At 40.9% G+C, this 25,249-nt stretch overlaps 1 protein-coding gene across 2 annotated transcripts in view; it reads left to right on the top strand.

Moving 5' to 3' along the window:
- Eftud2 (elongation factor Tu GTP binding domain containing 2) overlaps positions 1-25,249 on the top strand; it is a 42,864-nt gene that overhangs the window by 8,966 nt on the left and 8,649 nt on the right. For both annotated transcript variants that reach the window (XM_026408243.2, XM_026408244.2), the window contains exons 3-14: positions 3,184-3,349; positions 4,000-4,078; positions 5,953-6,028; positions 6,546-6,611; positions 7,378-7,413; positions 9,058-9,148; positions 10,392-10,474; positions 13,447-13,613; positions 16,169-16,293; positions 20,734-20,797; positions 21,163-21,253; positions 23,462-23,597. In XM_026408243.2, coding sequence (XP_026264028.1) covers positions 3,184-3,349; positions 4,000-4,078; positions 5,953-6,028; positions 6,546-6,611; positions 7,378-7,413; positions 9,058-9,148; positions 10,392-10,474; positions 13,447-13,613; positions 16,169-16,293; positions 20,734-20,797; positions 21,163-21,253; positions 23,462-23,597 — 1,180 coding nt within the window. The remainder of the gene's footprint in view (positions 1-3,183; positions 3,350-3,999; positions 4,079-5,952; positions 6,029-6,545; positions 6,612-7,377; positions 7,414-9,057; positions 9,149-10,391; positions 10,475-13,446; positions 13,614-16,168; positions 16,294-20,733; positions 20,798-21,162; positions 21,254-23,461; positions 23,598-25,249) is intronic.

The raw sequence follows: 25,249 nt of genomic DNA, 5'->3' as shown, positions 1-25,249 counted from the left end.
CTACTTAGGAGGCTGAGGCAGAAGGATCAGTAAGTTTGAAGCCAACCTCAGCAACTTAGTGAGACTCTGTCTAAAAATAAAAAGGATTGGAGTTGTAGCTCAGTGTTAGAGTTCAATCGCCAGTATTGAAAAAAATATATATAGTATGAAAGCAACAGATTTCTTTTATCCATTCATCAGTTGATCAACATTTGGGTTGCTTCTATTTTATGGCTATTTGCTGCTGTGAGTATCCATGTAGAAATTTTTGTGTATCTATAAGTCTTCATTTGTCTTGGGTATGTACTTAAGAGTAAAATATATTGGGCCATAGTTAACTCTGTGTTTAAGATTTTGAGGAACTACCAAGCTGTTTACCAAAGCAGCTGCACCATTTTCCACTAGCAGTATATGAGGGTTTTCATATACTTGTTATTACCTGTAACCAACTTATTTATTTAAAAAAAAATACTTTTATTGTAGATGGACATGATACCTTTATTTTATGTTTTTATTTGGTGCTGAGGTTCGAACCTCACATGTGCTAGGCAGGCATTCTACCACTGAGCTACAACTCCAGCCCACCAATTTATTTCTTTTAGGTATTTCGGATTGAACCTGGGGATGTTTTACCACTGAGCTCATCCCCAGTCCTTATTTTGAAACTGGGTCTCACTAGCTTGCTTGAGGGCCTTTGTAAGTTGCTGAGGCTGGCCTTGAACTTGGAATCCTCCTGCCTCAGCCTCCTGAGTTGCTGGAATTATAGGCATGAACCACTGTACCTATTACCAACTTATTTTTCAGAACTAATTCTTTTTTTTTGGAGGGCTGGGGATTGAACCCAGGGTCTTGTGCATGCAAGGCAAGCACTCTAACAACTGAGCTATATCTCCAGCCCACTTTTCAGAAATAATTCTGTCTCAGGAGGCTGAGGCAAGAGGATTGCAAGTTTGAGAATAGCCTGAATAACTTAGACTATCTTAAAATAAAAGTTTGGGAGATGTCACTTGGTGGTAGAGCACTTGTGTAGCATGTGCTAAGTCCCGGGTCAATCTCAAATCCCTAATCCCGTAAACAAACAAACAAACAAATAAAAAATAAATAAATCTGTAGGGAATGGGGCTGTAGCTCATTTGTAAAGTGCTTGCCTCGCATGTGTGAGGCACTGGATTCGATCCTCAGCACCACATAAATATAAATAGAGATACTGTGTGTTCATCTACAACTCAATAAATATTACCCCCAAAAAAAATCTGAGTGAAAAATTTAAAGGTGTGGACTTGTTCTCAATTTCTTTATCTAGCTCCTCCTGGTTTTTTGTTTTGTTTTGGTTTGCTTTGGTTTGGGTTTTAATATTTTTTAAGTTGTAGATGGACACAATATCTTTATCTAATTAATTAATTAATTTTTAAATTATTTTGTTGTTAAAGAACTCAAAAAATTAGACAATAAGATAACAAATAACCCAATCAACAAATGGGCCAAGGACCTGAACAGACACTTCTCAGAGGAGGATATACAATCAGTCAACAAGTACATGAAAAAATGCTCACCATCTCTAGCAGTCAGAGAAATGCAAATCAAAACCACCCTAAGATACCATCTCACTCCAGTAAGATTGGCAGCCACTATGAAGTCAAACAACAACAAGTGCTGGCGAGGATGTGGAGAAAAGGGTACTCTTGTACATTGCTGGTGGGACTGCAAATTGGTGCGGCCAATTTGGAAAGCAGTTTGGAGATTCCTGGGAAAGCTGGGAATGGAACCACCATTTGACCCTGCTATTGCCCTTCTCGGACTATTCCCTGAAGACCTTAAAAGAGCATGCTACAGGGATGCTGCCACATCGATGTTCATAGCAGCACAATTCACAATAGCTAGACTGTGGAACCAACCCAGATGCCCTTCAATAGATGAATGGATAAAAAAAATGTGGCATCTATACACAATGGAGTACTATGCAGCAATAAAAAATGACAAAATCATAGAATTTGCAGGGAAATGGATGGCACTAGAGCAGATTATGCTTAGCGAAGCTAGTCAATCCCTAAAAAACAAATACCAAATGTCTTCTTTGATATAATGAGAGCAACTATGAACAGAGAGGGAGGAAGAGCAGGAAGAAAAGATTAACATTAAACAGAGACATGAGATGGGAGGGAAAGGGAGAGAAAAGGGAAATTGCATGGAAATGAAGGGAGACCCTCATTGCTATACAAAATTACATATAAGAGGTTGAGAGGGGAATGGGAAAATAAACAAGGAGAGAAATGAATTACAGTAGATGGGGTAGAGAGAGAAGATGGGAGGGGAGGGGAGGGGGGATAGTAGGGGATAGGAAAGGTAGCAGAATACAACAATCACTAATTGGGCATTATGTAAAATTGTGAATGTGTAACCGACGTGATTCTGCAATCTGCATTTGGGGTAAAATTGGGAGTTCATAACCCACTTCAATCTAATGTATGAAATATGATATGTCAAGAGCTTTGTAATGTTGTGAACAACCAATAAAATAAATAAATAAATAAATAAAATAAATAAATTATTTTGTTGTTGTTGATGGATCTTTATTTTATTTATTTATATGTGGTGCTGAGAATCAAACCTAGTGCCTCACACATGCTAGGCAAGTGTTCTACTACTGAGCCACAACCCCAGTCCTATTTAGTTATTTTTTATGTAGTGCTGAGGATTGAACCCAGTGCCTCATGCATGTGAGGCCAGCACTCAACCACTGAGCTACAACCCTACCCCTCCTCCTGGTTTTTGCTGGAGAAAGTGGAGTTTTTGGTTTTGTTTGTTTGTTTAAAAAGGTATGCTGTGATGAGCCATTTTTTTTTTTCCCTAATCTCAATCCACTTGTGGCCATTGGCCCACATTCAGGAAAGGGCAATTTTGAAACACGAGAGCTGGGCATAACCTTGGCTTATAGTGTTCTCTTTGTGAAAGATCTTGCAGGAGTGGAACCCTCCCCACTGGCAAAGAACTTGAAATAAAAAGATGACCAGCATGTGAAGTCAGTACCTTTATTTATGTGATGCAGTCAGTTTTTGTTTTTGTTTCATAGTGTTGTACATCAAATCCAGGGCCTCACACATGCTAGGCAAGAGGTCTACCTCTGAGCTCCATCCCCAACTGTAGTCAGTCATTGAGCAGGAAAAGATGTGCCTGTTCAATATATCCTCCTTTCCTCTCTTTCAGATGGATGATGACGAGGATGACGATGATATAGGAGAGCATGACGATGATCACCCTGGGATGGAGGTGGTGTTGCATGAGGATAAGAAGTATTACCCCACTGCGGAGGAGGTGTATGGTCCTGAGGTGGAGACCATCGTTCAGGAAGAGGACACCCAGCCTCTCACAGGTACAGCAGAGGGCGCTGGATGTGAGGGGGACATCCAAACATGAACATTTCATTTTGTAACCTTCAACAGATTTTAAAGTTCAGTGAATGAACTGATCAGTTTTTCTTTACTACTTTCAGGTACTGTTTCTGGATTAAGATTCAATTAACACTGAATAGTCATCAAAACTTTTGGCTGATTACTAAGCATATAAGCTTTATTTTTTTGTCTAATTCCTATTCAGATGCTTAAAGGCCATTATTAAGTTCTCCCTGTGGTCTGATAAGTTCTTCTATCTAAGTAGTCCCAACCCCTTTTACTAATCTTCACAGTGCTTATTTGTCCACCTCTTATAAGTTTTGGAAAGTAATTGCATTTATATCTGTAAGGAGAGATTTTGAACAGACATTAACCTTAATCTATACCTTTCTCCCCTTCCTCCCACCAAATAGAGTGCAAACTCTTCAGTTCACAATTTGAGATCCTTCACTGTCACATGCCAAACAGCATTTCCAGAATGTTCTCAACATGAGTGATTCTTAAGAATAAAATAAATTGATGTTCTATATCATACATTCTGAAAGCTCAGTCCCATGAAATAGGGGTCTGTATTTCTATGGTTTATGCCTACTTGCACATCATAACCTTTTTCATTCCCTCTCCCCCTTAGAACCCATTATTAAGCCAGTGAAAACCAAGAAATTCACCCTGATGGAGCAGACATTACCTGTCACGGTATATGAAATGGAGTAAGTTATAAGATCTTTGAACTTCTCTGTAGAAGCAGTGTGGGTTTGTTTTTTCATGGAGACAGAAAGAAGGTTGTATTTGGTTTAAGTAGCTAGTGGATTGTGGCAGCATTTCTTCATAATTTGTCACAGTTTCCCTCAGCTTATTTGGCTACTGGGATGTGTAAGCTCAATCTTAACTTTTCTCTTGGCCCTCATCCAAATCTCTGTTTCCCTCTTCCTCCACACCTTTAATTTGTTCTTGGAAGCCAGCCTTTGAAACAGAGAGGGGTATTATAATTATCAGTATTGTGGCCACCAGAGCTAATTTTGACTCAGTAAGACTGCTTAGTATTTTGGGACCAATTGAATGCTTTTTATTTTGAAAGGGAGGGCACAAAACAGTGGAGTGTGTATAGAAGGGTTTAGCTTTTTGTGTGCACACTGTATTTGGAAACGTTTTAACTGACAAAATCCAATTCTAAGGTCCTCATGTATTGAAGTGCTTGTGACTCACTATTAGGTAATGAAACTATTTTTTATTTGTTTTTAAATAGAATCTCATCCCAAGCACAAAAAATGGGGGGGGGGGGCTTATACTTCTAAAAAAAAGTAGAGAACCTTCTGAAACAATCAGCTTACCTGTCATCATTCAGACATTTTAAAAACAACCCTTCAGAAGCTTTAAGAACTTGCTTCAGGACTGGGGTTGTGGCTCGGAGGTAGAGCACTTGCCTAGTACTTGTGAGGCACTGGGTTCTATCCTTAGCACCACATACATGCATACATACATATATACATGAAATTATATGTTCATCAACAACTAAAAATGTTTAAAAAAACTTGCTTTATATTCCTTTGCATTGTCAGTGATGATTTTTAAAATCTCTGATCTTTGAGCCACATAAAAAGCTATAGTCAGGGGCTGGGGATGTAGCTCAAGTGGTAGCACGCTCGCCTAGCATGTATGAGGCACTGAGTTCGATCCTCAGCACCACATGAAAATAAAATATTGTGTTCACCTAAAACTAAAAAATATTAAAAAAAAAAAAGCCATAGTCATCCCAAAGGCTACTTGCCATAAGTAATATGGGTGATAAATATGAAAGACAGTGCTGGTTATAACCAGAATGGAAGTCCCCTGGGCTCAATATCAGTAATGACGGGTTTTCTTGAATGCTCTGTTAACTGCTCCGGCAGCAATTCCAAAAGAAGCTTCCCAAATTATTTTTTTTTTTAAAGAGAGAGAGAGAGAGAATTTTAATATTTATTTTTTAGTTTTTGACGGACACAATATCTTTGTACGTGGTGCTGAGGATAGAACCCGGGCTGCACGCATGCCAGGCGAGCGCGCTACCGCTTGAGCCACATCCCCAGCCCTTCTCAAATGATTTTAAGTCCTCCTGGCATCAGTGGGCTATCAGTGTAGCCTAAAGCTTTAGTATTCTTTTAGTTGTAGATGGACACAATATCTTTATTTGTTTATTTTTATGTGATGCTGAGGATCGAATTGAACTCAGTGCCTCACTCATGTGAGGCAGGTGCTCTACCACTGAGCTACAGTCACAACCCTAGCCTAAAGCATTTTAAAGGGACAGTTCTCATGGAGCTGTGTTAGTTCAGGTATTTGGTTTTCTTTTTCCTCTATCTTTTTTTAATCTCATTATTTAACTGTTGAAATCCCCAAGATATTTCATTCCCAGATTGTGTCATCTCATGGATAAATCTGTTTCGTTCACAGAGGCAGAACTATATAGATGTAGACATTCTGTCTGAGAATTCTCCAGTTGGTTGGAAAGCTGTTTTTGGCCAAAAATACCCGAAACACCTTTGTACTATTCTCCACTTGAAAACTTATGCCAACGCCCCTTTTCTTGTTTCCTTTCTTCTTTCAGTTTCTTGGCAGATCTTATGGATAACTCGGAGCTCATCAGAAATGTGACCCTTTGTGGCCATCTCCACCATGGCAAGGTGGGAGAACTTTCAGCTTAGAACAGGATTTCTTTTTGTATCTGCTCATCTTTTGAGCCCTCGGAGTCACAGAGGTGGAGATTTGAGTTCATAAACCTGGACATCCTGACTTGGGGACCAGGATGGGGGAAGGGAGACAGGGTCAACATGTGCCTTTTATGAAACTGCTATGAAATTCTAGCTTTTCTGAGTAGCAGGTGGAACCTGTTCCTAAGCTACTTGCATGCCTAAGCCTTGTGTCTACATCTGGACAGAAAAAGGGAAATTGAGCCTTACTTTGATTTTTATAAGTTTTCATTTCCTGGGGGATGCCTGTCCAGGAAAGATTTCATCTTTCATTTAAAAATAATCCTGTGGCTTCTGTGTTAATCATTTGTTGTCCAATAATACTCCTTGTTCCTCTCTTCCTCTCCTCATCCCTAAATTACATGGTGTGTTAGGAGCTCTGGGAGGAGGTCACAGTAGATTTTCATTTTCCTTTGCACTTGGCAGATTATAACTTTCTCTTCCCTTTTAGACATGTTTTGTAGATTGTTTAATAGAGCAGACACACCCGGAAATCAGAAAGCGTTATGACCAGGATGTAAGTAGAACTTCTATTGAGGGTTTAGAATGAATCATTCAAAATACTGAAAGATGTCTCTCCTTCCCCTTCCTCACCCTTCCCACTCTTTATAAATAGTGACACCTACGGAGTACTGCTTTATAATTGTAATCTCTATTAATAGGCTACAAGAAAATGATTTCAATTTTCTCAGGCAAAGAGAATATTAACCTGCAGTATTTTTAGATGATCTGTTCTGCACTTGGGATCCCTCCTCAGTTATGATATATCCTGACTTTTATAGTCTGTTCTTTCCTGTCATAGTATTAATAGCCTGCTCTATAAATATCATACAATTGGACCTTGTTGTTTTCATGGTAAATTTAAATGCCTGTGAATGAGGCCAACTGTGGCAGCAAGTCTCAGTGCAATAAATGTTCAATCTGCCAGATTGACTGTTTTGACATGTGGGGTTCCTTGAAGGCTGGCATGCGTCTCCCTTTACCACTCTTAAGATAGAAGTGTATTTGATAAAATTTAGCTGTCCAGCCATTCCTGGTCCTCAATGACTCCCTCCCAAAAGGCGGGGGGGGGGTGGGGGGAGGACTCCACACATCAAGGAACATTTTCCAGCTGAGTGGGCACTGGTCTCATTGTCTGGAATTGCTGTGGGGACACCCTGCTGTTTTCATCTGTTCTCCTGGGGCAGAAGCCCTAGCTGGGAGGTGGCGAGGAAAAGTGATTGATGGTTGGTATGTGGAAGAGGAGTCTGAATTCAGATGGTAATGACCTTTTTTTTTTTCAGTTATGCTATACTGACATCCTCTTCACAGAGCAAGAGGTAAGTGTACCTTGGGAAATCAGATGGTTACCCATATCAGACCCACCAGTAATAGTTTTGTAGAAAATGTAGAGAGGCCTTTATGGCAGCATTTTGGTCCATAGCCCACCTGCCCCTCAGCTCTGACCAACACCTCTTCTCCCGCTGCTCTTCCATGATGAGAACTAGGGAGGCAAATTGGAGGGCAAGATGGGGCTTTCCTGTCCTTGACTGGATTTAATTTGGCCTAATAAAGCAAATACTAAGAGGTGAGTCTGATTTGTGAAGCTCAACATAGTTTTTAAAATTACATCCATATGATGAGTCCATCCATAGGATGATCTCTTCCAAGGAGTAGCTTCTCTCTGAACAGGTTCATGTATCTTTATGCTTCTTTTTATCTTTCCATCTGGATCTTTATCCCTCCCCTCTGACCTCTTCTGTGTCCTTTTTCCTCTATTTCTATTCCTTTTTTCCTAAATGAACACTTGGAAGACTTATATGTTCATAGATATGGTTAACTAAAGGATCCTGGAACAGAGGTAGAATGTGATAAGTAATCAGTGAATGTTAGCTTTTTTTTTTTAATTATTTTTTTTGTAGTTAGACACAATACCTTTATTTTATTTATTTATGTTTATGTGGTGCTGATGATCGAACCCAGCGCCTCGCATATGTTAGGCAAGCACTCAATCACTGAGTCATAACCCCAGCCTTAATGTTAGCTATTTTTGTTTCTAAATATATTTATAAATTTGTTCGACTGGGCTATTTTTTAAAATATTTATTTCCTATTATATAAGTGTTATAAAAACTTGTATCTGTGTTTGTTTGTTTATTTGTTTTAACAAAAAAAACCAAAACAACAACAAACGAATATGCCCCAGATTATTTCTTTTTTTCCTGCTTTTTGTGGGACTGGGGATTGAACCCCAGAGCATTCTACTCTGAGGTACATCACCAGCCTTCTGTATTTTATTTTGAGACAGGGTCTTGCAAAGTTGCTGAGGCTAGCCTTAAGCTTATGATCTTTCCACCTCAGCCTCCTGAAAAACTGGAATTATAGGTGTGTGCTACTATGTCTTTTTATTTTATTTTTTTTTTAGTTTTAAAATAGTCCGCTGTTATCTTTGTTTCTAGTGTATGAAGAGATAAGATTCTCTGGGCATGGCAACACACGCCTATAATCCCAGGCAATTCACGAGGCTGAGACAGGAGGATTGCAAGTTCAATGCTAGCCTCAGCCACTTTGCCTGACCCTCAGCAACTTAATGAGACCCTGTTTCAAAATAAAAAGGAGGGCTGGGATTGTGGCTCAGCGGTAGAGCGCTTGCTTAGCACGGGCGGGACCCCGGCCGGTTCGATCCTCAGCACCACATTAAAAAAAAAAAAAAAAAAAGGCATTGTGTTGTGTCCATCTACACCTACAAATAAATATTTTTTTAAAAAAAATAAATAAAAAGGATTGGGGATGTGGCTCAGTGGTAAAGCACCCTGGATTAGATCCCTGGTACCAAAAAATATGTTTCATCTTCAAGGTCAATTTGGTTAGAATTAGAAATAAAAATTATACCCACTATAAAGAGAGATATCATTGTAATTTGCTATACTGCTACCCTTCCAGCAAAGCAAGAGGTCTTGACCACTGTCTCTTGTGACTTTCAGAGAGGTGTTGGCATCAAGAGCACTCCTGTGACTGTGGTCCTGCCAGATACCAAAGGAAAATCTTACCTCTTCAATATCATGGACACGCCAGGTGAAATATTCCCTTACTCTTTGTGGTTGAAACCTGTCCTGGTTTGGGCTCCATGCTCCTGCTTCCAGAGCAATGTGAAGTAGCACATTTTTGTTTTTATCTTCCTTTCACACTTTCATTCTTTATTGAGGTAATTTTCATTTTTCAGAATCTTCTTGCTTCTTACTAATTAGCAAACACTGTGCTTTATGCTTGTCTTTACTTTCCTCTAGAATATTTTAATTTTAGGGAACCTTATGTATTTATTCACTTCAGCCTGTATCAGGCCCCAGGCTTGCCCCTGGAGAAGTAAAGGTTTGTTAGACCTTGTCTCTGGCCTCTGGCACTCTCAGTGTTTTGAAGGAGACCAGTGGACATGGAGATAACTGTGGGAGCAGTGCACCTTGCCTTACTTTTGTGGAAAGGACTGACTTGTTGCCATCCCTGGTATTGCCAAAAAAGAAGATAGAGAAGAAAGGACTGACTTGGGGCTGAGTATTTTTGGGGCTGGGGATATAGCTTTAAGGCACCTAACATATGCAAGACCCTAAGTTCAATTCTCAGCACTGCAAAAAAGAGGACAAAAAATTAGAACTTTACATTTTGGTAGATTTGCTTTCATTACACTATCAGGTACCTAGTGCCCTGATACCCTCAGCTTCTACAGAACACTACCTCTCCCCTCAGCAGCATCTTATCAGGAAACTGACTTCTTGAGCAGCACCCCACATCCCTTTGCCCTTTCTCCCTCCTCCAGATTGTCTTAGGTCCCACAGAACTCTGCTTACAGAGTAAGCTGGTATGTCAGGGTAAGCTCACTATGCCCTCCTAGGTAAAACTGTCTATCTCTTATGTATGGGGGCCTCCTGTATAAAATATTAATCCGCCTGGGCGTAGTGGCACACACCTACATAATTCCAGCATCTGGTGGTAGGGGGTTTTGAGGCAGGAGGATCACGAGTTTGAAACCAGCCTCAGCAACTTACTGAAACCCTGCTCAAAGTAAAAAGGGCTACAGTGTAGTTCAGTGGTACAGTGATCCTGGGTTCAATCCCCAGTACTGCAAAATAAACAAATAAATAAATGATGAATCCAAGGATGTGACTAATGGAAGAAATTTGTACACTGCCCAAGGAGTTGTGAGAAGAAGTGAAAGCAGATGTTTGTGAGTTTATAAGCTTCAAAGTGTTCCTTAGATCACACAACAAGTTAATTGTGCCTCCTCACTCACCATTTGGTGACTTACTTAATATTTGCTTTTCAGGACATGTGAATTTTTCTGATGAGGTCACAGCTGGCTTGCGCATCTCAGATGGAGTGGTGCTTTTCATCGATGCTGCTGAGGGGGTGAGTCAGGCTCTGCTCTCCTGTTTGCCCCCACACAGTGCCCAGAGCATTAGGTGTGCTGGGAGCCAGCAAACATGAAAGTCTGGGATTAAGGCTTAGATTTGCTCTAAAATTAGTTCAGCAAATGAAGTTCAAAATTAATTATCAAGATGGGTCTCTTTGCTCAGTGAAGCTCAAAGTGATAAGACCCATTGTCATTCAAGAAATACAAAGATAATGACAGATGTAAATTAAAGGAAGGGAGGAAAGCATATTCATATAAAGGGATTTTTAAAAGTTAATAGGTTTTTCTGAGATTGGAGTTAAAAGGCCAGGGTGTCTTTTATATTTCTAAATTGAAAGATTCGGTACCTTGACTAACCTGCGTTTATATTGTCAGTGGTGAGATAGCCAGCAGAGGAAGAAATTTTGACCATTCTTTTTGTGAGTGAGTTTTTAAAGTTGACTTAATTTTGACTGTGAAATAATTTCAAAGTTAGTGAGAAGTTGCCTGAGTAGTACAAGGAACTCACCTTTATTTTTATTTGCTCTGGAATTCTCTCTCTGAACACAGATAAACACACATGTATATATATTTTCCCTTTATACCGTTTATTTTATTTATTTATTTTTAATTTTCTAGTGTGTGGTGGTGAGGGCCAAACCCAGGATCTCATGCCTTCTAGGCAAGTCCTCTACCACTTGAGCTATACTCCCAGGCCCTTTGAACCATTTAAAAGTACAATATTAGCTGGACACTGTGGCAAAAGCCTGTAATCCCAGCTACTGCAGAGGCTGAGACAGGAGGATTGCAAGTTCAAGTCTGGTCTCAGCAATTTAGGTCCTAAGCAATGTAGTGAGACCCTGTAGCTTAGTAGTAAATAACCCCTGGGTTAAATCTCTGTACCAAAAAAATAAATAACGGTAAAGTATTTCATGATTTCTTTTTTGTTTGTTGTTGTATGATTTTTTTGTTTCTTGGTTCTTATTTTTTTGTGGGGCTGGGGATTGAATCTAGGGCCTCATGGATGCTAGGCAAACGTCCTACCACTGAGCTACAACTTCAGAGCTTTTTATTTTGTTTTGAAGCACAGTCTTGCTAAGTTGCTCAGGCTGGCCTTGAACTTGAGATTTTACTGCCTCAGCCTCCCAAGTAGTTGGCAGAATTTATTTTATAAGGATAAGTACATTCACTTACAGTAACCATAACCTGGAAATTGACATTGATACAACACTCTCATAACTGATATTTTTGTAGACCTTATTCAATTTCACAAATTGGCCCAGTAATGTCCTTGAATTTTATCCCCTAATACAGAATGGTGCATCTCATTTATGTGTTTAGTTCCTTTTAATTGAAACTGTTCTTTAGCTTTCCTTTGTCTCCTATGACATTGGCATTATTTTTCAAGGGAATAGGGCATTTATTTTGTAGAATTATCTCTCAATTTGGGTTTACTTAATGTTTCTTTCCTCATGATTAGTTTCAAGTTACTTTGGGCAAGAGTACTGCATAGTTATGTTCTTATGAGTCCATCACATCAGGAAGTAGATGATGTTACCTTATCCTATAACTGATGATGTTAATTTTGATCACTTGGTTAAAGTAGGTTGGTCAGGTTTCTCTAGTGTAAAGTGAATATTTCCTCCTTTGTAATAAATAATTTATGGGGAGATACTTTGTGTATTCTATTTGTTATCAACCTTTCCCTGATTATTTTATCGTGCATTGATAATTCTTGGCTTTTATTTCTATAATTATTTCAAATGGTGATTTTTTTTCTCTTTTATTTCTTCTGTATTTATTGGTTAGAATTGTGTTGTAAGGAAGAACCCTCCCCCAAATTTGCTTATTTATTATCAGTATGGATATATGGGTTTTTATTTTATTCAGTGGGTTATAATTCCTTGATGTTATTAGTATATATATACTGATGCTGTAGTTGTCCCAAATTTGGCTAGTAAGAATTCCTTCAAGCTGGCTGTTTCATGCTTATGACCCATGCATCTATTTTTTTTTTTTTTAAGAGAGAGTGAGAGACAGAGAGAGAGGGAGAGAGAATTTTTTAAATATTTATTTTTTAGTTTTTTTTGGCGGACACAACATCTTTGTTTGTATGTGGTGCTGAGGATCGAACCCGGGCTGCATGCATGCCAGGCAAGCGCGCTACCGCTTGAGCCACATCCCCAGCCCTCATGCATCTATTTTTGAGCACTTCCTTACTCTCTGGCACAAAAAGATGTATGTTCTAGACTCATCTTATACTTTTCCTGAGATCCTGGAATTATCCAGTTCATCAAGGAACTTGCGCTTCTTTTTTGTGTGTGTGATGTTGGGATTTGAACCCAGGGTCTTTTACTTGCTAACCAAGCACTCTACCAGTGTGCTACACCCCAAGCCCTTTTTATTTTTTTGAAAAATTGTTCCACTAATTTACCCAAATTGCCCTCTAATTTACAATCCTTCTTGCTAAGCCTCCTAAGCAGCTGGGATTGTAGGCATGTCCCACCATGCCAGATGAGCTCTGACTTCTTAGAGTAGGAAATAATATTTAGAAGCAAAGTTCCAGGTGTGCTTGTTGTTCTTGGGATACATCACTTCCTGTCCCTTTCATTGAGCACTGGTAGATAACATACACCTACATCTGTCTTTAATTATTTCTGTACATGTGTATTGATACTCATTCATCCTAATACCCACATTCTATTCTAGCACCATGGGTCTTCCTGTCCTTCCTGGTTTCTTTGTGCTGAGAATCCTGGCTCCCAGCATCCTCAATGTGTTTATTCATATATTTCTCAGATCTACAGAGTGCACTCTTAGAGTTCCTACATCTGCCTTTAGGAAAGTGCATCCTTCCTGGCAATCTTTCCCCTGCCCTTTATTCTCTTGTACTTCTTGTTTTGAAAGTTTGGTACCCTCTCTGACTCGGCTCTAGGCTTTTCTGCCCTCTTTGTTCTTATCAACACCTTCTGAACCCTGTGTTTGTTAGGTGATGCTGAACACTGAGCGGCTGATCAAGCATGCAGTGCAGGAGAGGCTGGCAGTCACCGTGTGTATCAACAAGATTGACAGACTGATCCTGGAGCTGAAGCTGCCTCCAACTGATGCTTACTATAAGCTGCGCCACATTGTGGATGAAGTCAATGGATTAATAAGGTAGTGGATGAAATCAGTGGATTAATAAGGGAGTGGATTTCCTGTCCTTGGAGACTCTGGTTTTTATAAATCTTAATTTTACCCAGGAATACCTCTGGGAGTAACTCATAATTTATTTCTTGGCATGTGTTGATGAGCTAGTTGGGCAGAATTCAAGGCATCTTTCAGGACCCTACAGCGATTGACTCCATAGCCTTGTCTCATTAGCCCTGTGTCTTAACTAGTTGTCCAATTTAAACAGGTAATATTGGGGTCAGTACCTTGGGCTCTAGAAACAGTCTCATCTTCACGAGATAACTGTGAATTGGACAGATTATTTAAGCTTAGTTTTTGCTTCTATAAAAAAAAAGTAATAATATTTGCCTATCGAAATGTAACAACAAATGAAATAGATATTTGGTATAGTATTCTAAACACAGAGCTTACTTATGCCAACTGAGTGCTGAATAATTTTGGCTGCTATTTTATTAACATAGACTAAGTAAATTAAGGAACTGTATTTCTGTGGATATACTTGCTTCTCAACACGGTGGATTTAGGGCTCACTTTAATGAGTATGAGTGATGGGATAGTATACAGTATCTAAGTGGCATTTTGATACTTTTTTCTTTCCTTTATTTTGTTTCATTTTGGTCCTAGGGATTGAAGCCGGGGACCCTTATTAGTAGTTATAGATGGACAGCATGCCTTTATTTTATTTATTTTTTTATGTGGTGCTAGGGATCAGATCCAGTGCCTCACTCATGTTGGGCAAGTGCTCTGCCATAGAGCTGCAGCCCCAGCCCCTAGCCCTTTTTATTCTTTGTTTTGAGACAGGATTCACAAAGGTGATGAGGCTGGCCTTGAACTTGCAATCCTCCTGCTACCTCAACCTCCTGAGTTGCTAAGATTATCAGCATGTGCTACAAAGCCCAGCCTGGGAGCACTGGATAAACAAACCATGTCTCCAGACATGGTTTGATCTTTTTTTTTTTTTTTTTTTTTTAATATTTATTTTTTGGGGCTGGGGATGTGGCTCAGCGGTAGCGCGCTCGCCTGGCATGTGTGCGGCCCGGGTTCGATTCTCAGCACCACATACCAACAAAGATGTTGTGTCCGCCGAGAACTAAAAAAATAAATATTTAAAAAAAAATAATAATAATAATATTTATTTTTTAGTTCTCGGCGGACACAACATCTTTGTTGGTATGTGGTGCTGAGGATTGAACCCGGGCCGCACGCATGCCAGGCGAGCACGCTACCGCTTGAGCCACATCCCCAGCCCCAAACTCAGGATCTTGAATGCTAGGCAAACGTTCTAACAGTGAGCTGTATGCCAACCCTATGAGCAGTTTTTAAAAAGTCAAAAGCAGTTGCTTCTTGAGAGTATAACTTCATGGTAGGTGGAAGCAAGTAGAGAACTATTGTAAGCTGATACTTTTATTTCTAAATTAGAAAATTCTGTACCAGTAAGGCTAAAATTGTGGGATTGATTCATGTATACACTGGTTTTCTTATAAATGCAAATGGGCTTGAGGTGGTTATTATGGCTTCTGCATGACTTTTTTTCCGGGGGGTGGGGGTACTAGAGATTGAACTCAGGGACACTTGACCACTGAGCCACACCCCCAGCCCTATTTTGTGTTTCATTTAGAGATAGGGTCTCACTGAGTTGCTTAGTGCCTCGCTTTTGCTGAATCTGGCTTTGAACTCATTATCCTCCTGCCTCAGCCTCCCAAGCTGCTTGGGATTATAGGTGTGCACCACCATGCCTGGCCTTCTGCATGACTTTTAAGATTGAAAGTTGTACAGGGCATGGTGGTGCACGCTTGAAATTCTGGAGACTTGGGAGGATGAGACAATAGGATTGCAAGTTCAAGGCCAGCCTTAGCAATTTAATGAGCTCTATCTCAAAACTAAAAAGGGCTGGGGATTTAGCTCAGTGGTAAAGTATATCCTGGGTTAGATCTACAATTTAAAAAAATAAATGAATGGGGGAATATAGTTCAGCTATAGAATGCTTACCTGACATACACAATTCCCTGCGTTCAGTCTTCAACACAGCAAAATATAAATAAATAAGTAAAAAATAAAATTTTATCATAAACTTTTAAAACAAAGCTGAACAAAGAAAAACGAAGACAGTAAATTTGGGGAGCAAAGTTGCTTTTTTTCTTTCTTTTCATGAGTGGTACTTGTACGTAAGTCTGTTTGTATTCATGAAATTGGGAATGCTCTCAAATGTGTTCCTCTCTGATCACATTATATTCATTTCTTGTGTTCCAAGGTCTTTGTCTCTGTCCTCCAGGTTTCCCCTTGTCTGTCCTATGTGGTTAGCTTTTCTAAGATTCTGCAGAATGTTCCCAGCTCGGGAAGTCAGCTTGTTACTGGGAGTTAGGGAACAACTCCATCATGTCACTTTCTTGGACCAGGCTGTTGGCAAACTAAGAGTCTTATGCAAGCCCCTCCTCAGGGCTGGAGAGTGGCTGTGACACAGAGTTCCTGCCCTTCCCCCTTGGCAGTGCATCCGGGCTGCTGCACAGCCTGGCACTGGCTCACCACGTTCTCTTTTTCAGCATGTATTCCACTGATGAGAACCTGATCCTTTCCCCGCTCCTGGGCAATGTCTGCTTCTCCAGCTCCCAGTACAGCATCTGCTTCACGTTGGGCTCCTTTGCCAAGATCTATGCTGACACTTTTGGTAAGCTCTGGCTGGCACTGTGTCTCGCCAGCTTCCCCAGAGTCATGTGTGCATTTCCTGCTGAATGGCTCAGACTGGCTTCATATCACAGTACCCTGTTGGAGAGGAAACAGTTCATCACCTATTATTGTCATATTTGCGACTCTTTTTGACCTATCGTTTTCTTTAGGTTTAATAGTTTCTAACAAAAGAAAAACAAAAGCAACTGGGAAGTGAGGCAGAGTTTACAAAGTAGGAATTATCCATGCCTGCAAAGCAATTTCAGACTTCCTTCTTAAAGGTGGAATCTCTGTTAGAGCTTCTGTTTTTCCAGCTGTAACTAAGCACATATAAATTTGATAGGTCTAATTGAGAACCCAAATTAGACTGTACAAGCCTCCACTGCCAGACCCAGTTGCATGAGTCTATGGGTGTCCAGAGCATTGACACCAGATCTCTGAGGTCAGCTTCCCTACCTAAGGGGTTCCCCAGCTTTTCCATTTCTGTTGCCTCACCAGTTACCTCCAATTCCAATAGGAACCATGTATTGATAGTCTTATGTGTGTCAATGAAGTAATTCTTTCATAGGGAGTTGTTACCCTATTTTCAGGGCTGAAGATACAGGCCCTATGAGAGGTCTCACAACAGAGAGGTAGTGGGGGACCACCATTTCTGTACTCACCAGTCACACCAACTCATTCTCAGGGTGGATGACTTTGTTCCTTTGAAAAAACAAGCAAAACTTATTTTTTAAGTTTAGCCAGGCCCAGTGATACATGCCTGTAATCCCAGTGACTTCGGGAGGCTGAGGCAAGAGGATCGCAAGTTCAAAGCCAGCCTCAGCAACTTAACAAAGCCCTAAGCAACTCAGTGAGACTTTGTCTCTAAAAAACTGGGGGCGGGGGGGTGGGAGTGTTAAGGTGGCTGGGGATGTGGCTCGGTGGTTAAGTGCCCCTAAGTTAATCCCTGTAACCACCCCCCCCCAAAAAAAAAACAACCCTAAGATGGTGGTTTTTTTTTTTTCTTTTTTTTTTTTTTTTGTAATGGTGGCAATGGGGATAGAACCCAGGGCTTCATGGATGCCAGGCATTGCCCTATCAATGAGCTAGACCTCCAGCCTATCGTTTTAAAAACACGTGTATATTTAATAGGTGTTTATTATAGGAAAGTGGAAAATACAGTAAAATCTGGTCAAGAAATTAAAATATACCCATGACTTCTTTACCCTTGCCACTGTTAACATTTTCTTTTTGGTTCTCTCTTTTCCTGTTTATTATTTTACATGAATGAGATCATATGTATACTAATTTCCTGGGTTTTCACTCATCATTGGATCATTCATCATTAGATGAATATTTGATTTGTTTCCAGACAGTGCTATTTTAAAAAATGGATAGGTGGACAATGAATGAAATTCATTTGGTGGGCTTCCAGTACAAGTTTGTCCTTTGTATCAACTTGTCCATCTCAATGTCCTTTGTATCAGCATGGAAGCAAAATCAAAGACCCTTTCTGTAATTATAATGTACATATACTTTAGTTTCTCTTTGAAAATGTTCTGAGCTATGGGAAAAACTGTTACTACTCCTTTGGGCCACTTTTCAGTATTATCATCATGAAAAGCCGTACATGCACTTCTAGAAGGTCAGCATTGAAGGGAATATCAGAGATATGTAGTCCTTCCTCTTCATTTTTCATATGCAGTACTTCATTTTATTTTACATACTCACTTTACACAAGTTCACAGAATTTGGTGGAGTTGGTTCTCTCAAATCATTTGCACCATACTGCTGAATCAATTCTGAGCCCTCTTGCTAGGGATACAGTATAACAGTGCATGATAAATAGTCTCTGACTTCTGGGAGTTTATTCCACTAGTCAAAATCACAGAGTGAGGAATGGCAGTGTAAGATGATTGCAGGAGCTGAGTGCCAAGTAGCTGGGGTAGGCAGGTAGAGCTCAGGGAATGGCAGGGAACGTCAGCTTCAGTGGCCTAGCAGCACAGTAGGCTGCACAAAGAAAGGCAGGCTTGAGCAAGTAGAGACTAGGGAGCCAGGCATTCCACACTCAGAGAATTGGAAGAGGGAGTGTGGAGGCAGGCATTGTCGGTCATGGCCTCTGCAGAAAACAGTGGACTAAATTGCCAAGGAGAAAGTTCAAATCAAAATTGCTAGTGAGGGGTCTGGGGTTATGGCTCAGTGGTAGAGCACTTATCTGGCATGTATGAGGCACTGGGTTCCATCCTCAGCACCACATGAAACAAATAAATAAAGGTATTATGTCCATCTACAACTTAAAAAAACTACTAGTGGCTGGTTTCGGACCACATAGAGGAGGACTTGGATTCCAGGTACTTTATACTGTAGGAAATGAGAAACTATCAGAGATTGGAGTGGTATCTGCAAATCTGATGAAAGATAGACCAGAAGGAGGATGGAATGCAAGATATTTTGCCAATGTTCAGATATAGGATTGTGGGTATACAATTAGCATTACCTGTGAAATTTGAAAAGGAAGAAATGGATTGGAGAAGTGCTTATTCATTCTTTCAGTGAACATTTATGAAACCTCTGTTAAATTTTGGGTACCTTCTTATAGGTATTCAAGAAGTTCAGTACAGCCTAGCACAGTGGCACATGGCTGTATCCCAGCTACTTCAGAGGTTGAAGCAAGAAGATTGCAAGCTCAAGGCCAACATAGGCTGCTTAGCCAAATCCTGTCTCAAAATTTTAAAAATGGCTGGGGATAGAGCTCAGCAGTGGAGCACTCCTCGATTCAATCCCCAGTACTGGGAAAAAGAAAAAATACACTCCAAGTCTGGGAGTTCAGTGGTATAGTTCAGTGGTAGAGTGCTTGCCTAGCATGCAAGAGGCCCTGGGTTCCATTTCCAGCACTACATAAGAGGAGAAGTAGTTCAGTCCAGTACTCCAACACAATAAGAGCAACAGTAAGGGGGTCTAAAAGACATTGCAGATCAGAGAAGAATGAACATTTTGGTAACTACTAAAGTGGGACAGAATGGAAGACTTGGTAATTAACATGGGGAAGAAAAAGATTTGGAACTTATTTGAAATGTTGTGGTGCCTCACAAAGAGATTGAAAGGTCTGAAGGGGAATGTGACTTTCCTTTGTGCCGCCTCAGGTGAGAAAAACAGCCTGACATCTGGGAAGAAATATCCAGAAGGTAGTTGTTTTGTCAGTGACCTAATTGAATTTTTTAGGAGGTTTTTATTGTTGTTGCTATTTTTGTGGCACTAGAAATTGAACCGAGGGTCTCACATGCAAGGCAAGTGCTTTATCACTGAATTCCAACAACACCCCCAGCCCTATTCATTCATTTATTCGTTTGTTTGTTTGTTTATTAGAGCCAGGGATTAAACCCAAGAGTGCTTAATCACTGAGCCATATCGCAGCTCCCCCCCCCCACTTTTTTTTTTTTTAGAGAGAGTGAGAGAGGAGGGAGAGAGAGAGAATTTTTAATATTTATGTTTTAGTTCTCGGCAGACACAACATCTTTGTTGGTATGTGGTGCTGAGGATCGAACCCGGGCCGCACGCATGCCAGAGGAACGCGCTACCGCTTGAGCCACATCCCCAGCCCCCCCCCCCTTTTTTTTTTTTTTTTTTTTTTTTTGAGACAGGGTCTCATTAGGTTACCTAGGCTGCCCTTGAACTTGGAATATTCCTGCCTCATCCTCCCAAGTAATTGGGATTTCAAGCATTTGCTTTTGAACTTGGCTTTTCAGGAGCTCATGACACTTGAATTTCAAGTCAGTTGCTTGGTTCAGTCTGATTAGGTTTAGCAGTTGTAGTCAGCCTAAAACTATTAATTGATAAAAGATGAGACAAAGATTGTTTTTGGTGTTTTCTCCCTGGAGGGCTGAATGATTGCCTGTTAGAGTTTTAGGGCTCATTAGAGCCTTATGCAGATGCTTCAGTAATAAGTTGACCCATACTGGAAGCAGAGTAGAGCTTTTAGGTGGATCAAGAAAGATTGAAGGACTGGGGATATGGCTCAATGGCAGAATGTTTGCCTAGCATGCACATGAGACCCTGAGTTCAACCCCCAGCACTGCAAAAAAGAAAGAAGGGAAGAGAAAGGAACCATTAAACTGTGCTTCCTTAGAAAGACCGAGGGTTAGATACAGACAGAAAATGTATATAGGCGGTTGAGCTGTTGTTTCATGCCTTGTCTATAGCTCAGTCCTAGTGCTTGCTGAAAAGGGAGAAAAATACTTGTGTTCTCATTTTGGCTTCAGCTTAGTCTTGTCAACTTTAGGCCAGTCCTGTCCTTCCTGTGCCTGAGTAACTTTGTCTGACTACTTGGCTAGACAGAAGTGTCTGGACCCTGAAAAGGAAATACTAGAATTACTCAACATGGTTGAGGACCACTTGTAGCACCTGAAACAGATTTCAAACAACCCTGTGCTAGGTAGATTATAATTGTGTGACTTTTCTGTAGGTGACATTAATTACCAGGAATTTGCTAAAAGACTCTGGGGTGACATCTACTTCAACCCTAAGACGTAAGTAGAGTGTGGTTCATGACTCTCTGAAAGGGTGGTGGGGTAATTCATTCTCCCCAGTAAGCAAGGACAAATAAAGAATTTCCAAGATAAAACCTACTTGTTTCTTAGACATGAACTGCTGTCCTTGTTCCCCTGGATTGGTGTCTAATATTGCATGAGAGGCTATTTCTACTGAGGTCCTCAGGCATGCAGGAGGGTTGTAATCATGTGTCCTCTCAAAAATATCTCTTTGGAAACTATGATCACAATGCATTCCTCCCCGTGCTCTTTCTCAGACTCAGAACTTAGGCAGTGCAGCCTTGGGGTCAGTGACACTGCCTTCTCCCTCCTGGGTCACTCAGGACTCTTATTTCTCTTTTTAGGCGAAAGTTCACAAAAAAGGCCCCAACCAGCAGCTCCCAGAGGAGCTTCGTGGAGTTTATCTTGGAGCCCCTTTATAAGATCCTTGCTCAGGTGAGTGTCAGGCCACCTGCTTCAGGTCTGCTCTTGTAAGCACAGATGGAAAAACTGATGAAGTCATATTCCCCTCTGCCCTAAACCTACTCACCTGCTCAGTTTTGTTTTACTGAGCATGAGGGAGTGGCCGTCAACATTTTGTTTTTTGTGTAGTACCAGAGATTGAACTCACATCACATCCCAACCTATTTTTTATTTTTTGTTTTTGCATGCACAAAGCCCTTGTTTAGGCTGGCTTTGAACTTGTGTTGCTCCTGCCTCAGCCTCCTGCATTGCAGGGATTATATATCCTAACTCTTTAGAAGAATAATTTTGGTTGTGGGAATTTAATTTACAGGTATAATTGTGACCTCCCGGTTGTTTATATATTAAAGATGTTTGTGTTAAGCTATGGTGGTGTATGCCTGTAATTCCACCTACACAGGAAGCTGAAGAAGGTGGATGACAAGTTGGAGGTCAGCCTTAGCAACTTAGTGAGACCCTACCTCAAAAAATAAAAAAGGGCCTGGTACAGTGGCACATGCCTGTAATCCCAGCAGCTCGGGAGGCTGACAGGAGGATTGCAAGTCTGGTCTCAGCTAAGCAACTCCATGAGACCCTGTCTCTAATAAAATATAAAAATGGGCTGGGGATGTGGCTCAGTGGTTGAGTGCCCCTGTGTTTAATCCCTGGTACCTTAAAAAAAAAATTAAAATTAAAAAATATAAAAAGGAGGCCAGGCGTGGTGGTGCATGCCTGTAATCCCAGCAGCTCAGGAGGCTGACAGGAGGATTGCAAGTTCAAGTCTGGTCTCAGCCACGTTGAGGTGCTAATAAGCAACTCAGTGAGACCCTGTCTGTAAATAAAATGCAAAAATAGGGCTGGGGATGTGGCTCAGTATTGAGTGCCCCTGAGTAAAATCCCTGGTAAATTTTTTTTTTTTTTTTTAAAGAGAGAGAGAGAGAGAATTTTTTAATACTTATTTTTTAGCTTTTGGCAGACACAACATCTTTGTTTTGTATGTGGTGCTGAGGATCGAACCCGGGCCGCACGCATGCCAGAGGAACTCGCTACCGCTTGAGCCACATCCCCAGCCCCATAAATTTTTTTTAAATAAATAAAAAGGGGGGCTGGGATATAGCTCAGTTGGTAGAGTGCTTGCCCTGCTTGAACAAAGCCCTGGGTTCAATCCTCAGCACTACAAATAAATAAATAGATAGATAGATAAATGAATAAATAAATAGGGCTGGGGATGTAATCCAGTGTTGAGGGGGGAGACTTAATATAACATTTTGTTTATATGAATTTGTGCTATCAGAAGTGGAAGTGCAGGACTAAAAGGGTAAAAATGTTACATAGGAATTTTCATACAGACCTTTCTCAGTGATGAAATATGCTTAATAAGCATCTTGCACAAAGGACACACACACACACTCTCTCTCTCTCTTTCTCACATGGAATGTGTGTGGCCATTCCAGCTGATAAAAGAGCAAAACATAGCAACAAGGCAAAATAGCCATTAAAATTTATCAGCACTGAAAAACACTTAGTATCTTTTGTCAAGACTGGAATGGATTAATAAAAGAAATTTATAGAATCTGCCTCAGTGGAGACCTTGAGTCTGCTGAGGATAATTTAGTGTGGCATTGTCCTGACAGAATGAACTGCTAGGTGGCCTTTTTTGGTTCTTCCAGTCCTTTGATCCTCTAAATCTGAACAGTCTCTTGAGTAGGAGGGGTAAGGGATTTCCTGAGTAGAAGTGATGCTGCTTTTCAGACACCAGGGGGCAGCACCAACAGAAATCAAGTTGAGTGCTTCTTTTATTGGCAGATGGGTATTTCACCAAGTTGGCTCTGCCCCACTTTGGGTTGAAGGGTAGGTACGCTAGGCTTCTTCTTTTTTTTTTTTTTTTTTTCAAGAGAGAGAGAATTTTTTAATATTTATTTTTCAGTTTTCGGTGAACACAACATCTTTATTTTTTATTTTTATGTGGTGCTGAGGATTGAACCCAGTGCCCCCGCACATGCCAGGCAAGCGCGATACTGCTTGAGCCACATCCCCAGCCCCCACTAGGCTTCTTGAAACCAAACTATTGTCCTTGAAGAGCTCTCCCTGTGGAAGAGAACCAGTGCAGCAGCTTTTCAGATTGCCCTTTGCCCTCCCTGTCTATAGCACCACACCGGGGCTCTTAACTGCAGTTGACTTGGTAATCTGGTTCTCCCACAGGTGGTGGGTGATGTGGACACCAGCTTGCCGAGGACCCTCGATGAGCTTGGCATCCACCTGACCAAGGAAGAGCTGAAGCTGAACATCCGCCCCCTGCTCAGACTGGTCTGCAAAAAGTTCTTTGGCGAGTTCACAGGTAACAGAGAGGTCACCTTCTTGTGTCCTGTCACAGGTGTCACCAGAACTCTTTTTTACCCTGCAGTAGTGGTCCAAGTGCTGAGGCTCTTTAAACAAACCATAGTTTGGGATACAGAAGCTTTCTATTTTTGCCGAGCTGCTTTCCTTAGTGGATGATAGCAAAACTCCTGACTTGGGAATTTAAAGAAATTAGATCTCCCTAACAGGAGGAGCTTCCAAGTGACAGAGATGAGATAAATTCTGGGTTTTGCTAGGGAATAGTCAGGAAAGCAAACACCTGGAGGAGTGAGATAGTAGGGAGATTTTAGGCTAGGATTCAGGAGACTTGGGTTATAAACCCAGGTTTCCCTTTCCTACAAGGTGCTCTCTTGTGCCTTAGTGACATAGGAGGTCCATAATTGCTGCTCATTTTCCCCTATGAGAATATATAGAAGGAAAAGCACTGGGCTGATTGAAAATAGACCTGAGTTTGTTATTTGGTACTGGGAATTGAACCCAGGGCACTCAACCACTGAGCTACATCTCTAGCCGTTTTTTATATTTTAAAACAATGTCTTGCTAAGTTGCTTAGGGCCTCAGTAAGTTGCTAAGGCTGGCTTTGAACTTGTGATCTTTCTGCCTCAGTCTTCCAAGTAACTGAGATTACAAAAGTGTGCCACCATGCCTGGTTGAGTGCTTTCTCTTATATGGCTTATTATTCTGTTAGGAAAATAGTAATTTATTGAATAGAAATATGGAAAGTTTCTCAGTTCAGGAATTATTTGAGCAAGAAGAGATAGGGTGCTTTTCTAGGTCAGTACAAGCTCTCAGTAAATGTTTATAGTCAATAAAAGCATGGATCTCTGTGGCCATGGATTGCTGTAGAAACTTTAAACTGTTTTGTCAGCTGAGTTCCAAAAAATCTATATCACTGAGACCTGCTTCTTAAACTTCTCTGAAGCAGTACAACTCCAAATCTTTCAGCAAAATTCTTCCCTAAAATCATAGTTCCATTCTGTTTGCAACTAAAAGGCTCAGGGGTTACTCCAGTTGAACTGGGCTAACTGGGCTGCACAAAATAATCACACAAGAGACACAAATACCTTTTTCTTTGGGATCTCTGTGATGGCTCCTCTGACCTTAAGGGTCTGCAGGAAGAGAGAGAGCGAGAGCACACGCTGACCCCTTTTATTGAGGAGAAGCTATTCAAATGAGGCAAGGGGTCAGGTTTCAGGGGGCTGAATATCTTCACAATATCCACTGTCAGCAGGTTGACTGACACCTGGGTAGGCCACACTCAAGGGCACAGTAAGAAAAGGAGACACGCACAAGGTACTTCCATGGAAGATTCTATTCTAAACAGGGTAAGGGGTTATATTACAAAGGAACAGGTGAGCATAGCTTCACCCATGGGGCTGTAGCAAGACACACCCATGCATGAGACACCAACCCTCAAACCCAAGAAGGGTGGGGAAAGCTCTGCCACATTTCTGTGACTGAGCGCCTCAGCACCCAGTCGGAGAGTGTGTCACGAGTAAGGTTGGTCTCCCATAGTTCCATAGTTTTTAGAACCAAAATCATACTCCTTGCATTTTCCTCAGTGTCATAAGAAGGTCCATAATTGCTGCTCATTTCCCCCTATGAGAGTATGTAGTCATGGCTTTCTCTTCT

The sequence above is a fragment of the Urocitellus parryii genome, chromosome 7, assembly GCF_045843805.1.
Source record: "Urocitellus parryii isolate mUroPar1 chromosome 7, mUroPar1.hap1, whole genome shotgun sequence".
NCBI lineage: Eukaryota > Metazoa > Chordata > Mammalia > Rodentia > Sciuridae > Urocitellus > Urocitellus parryii.
Note: the sequence above shows the minus strand (reverse complement) of the source record. Positions and strands in the feature narration are given on the sequence as shown.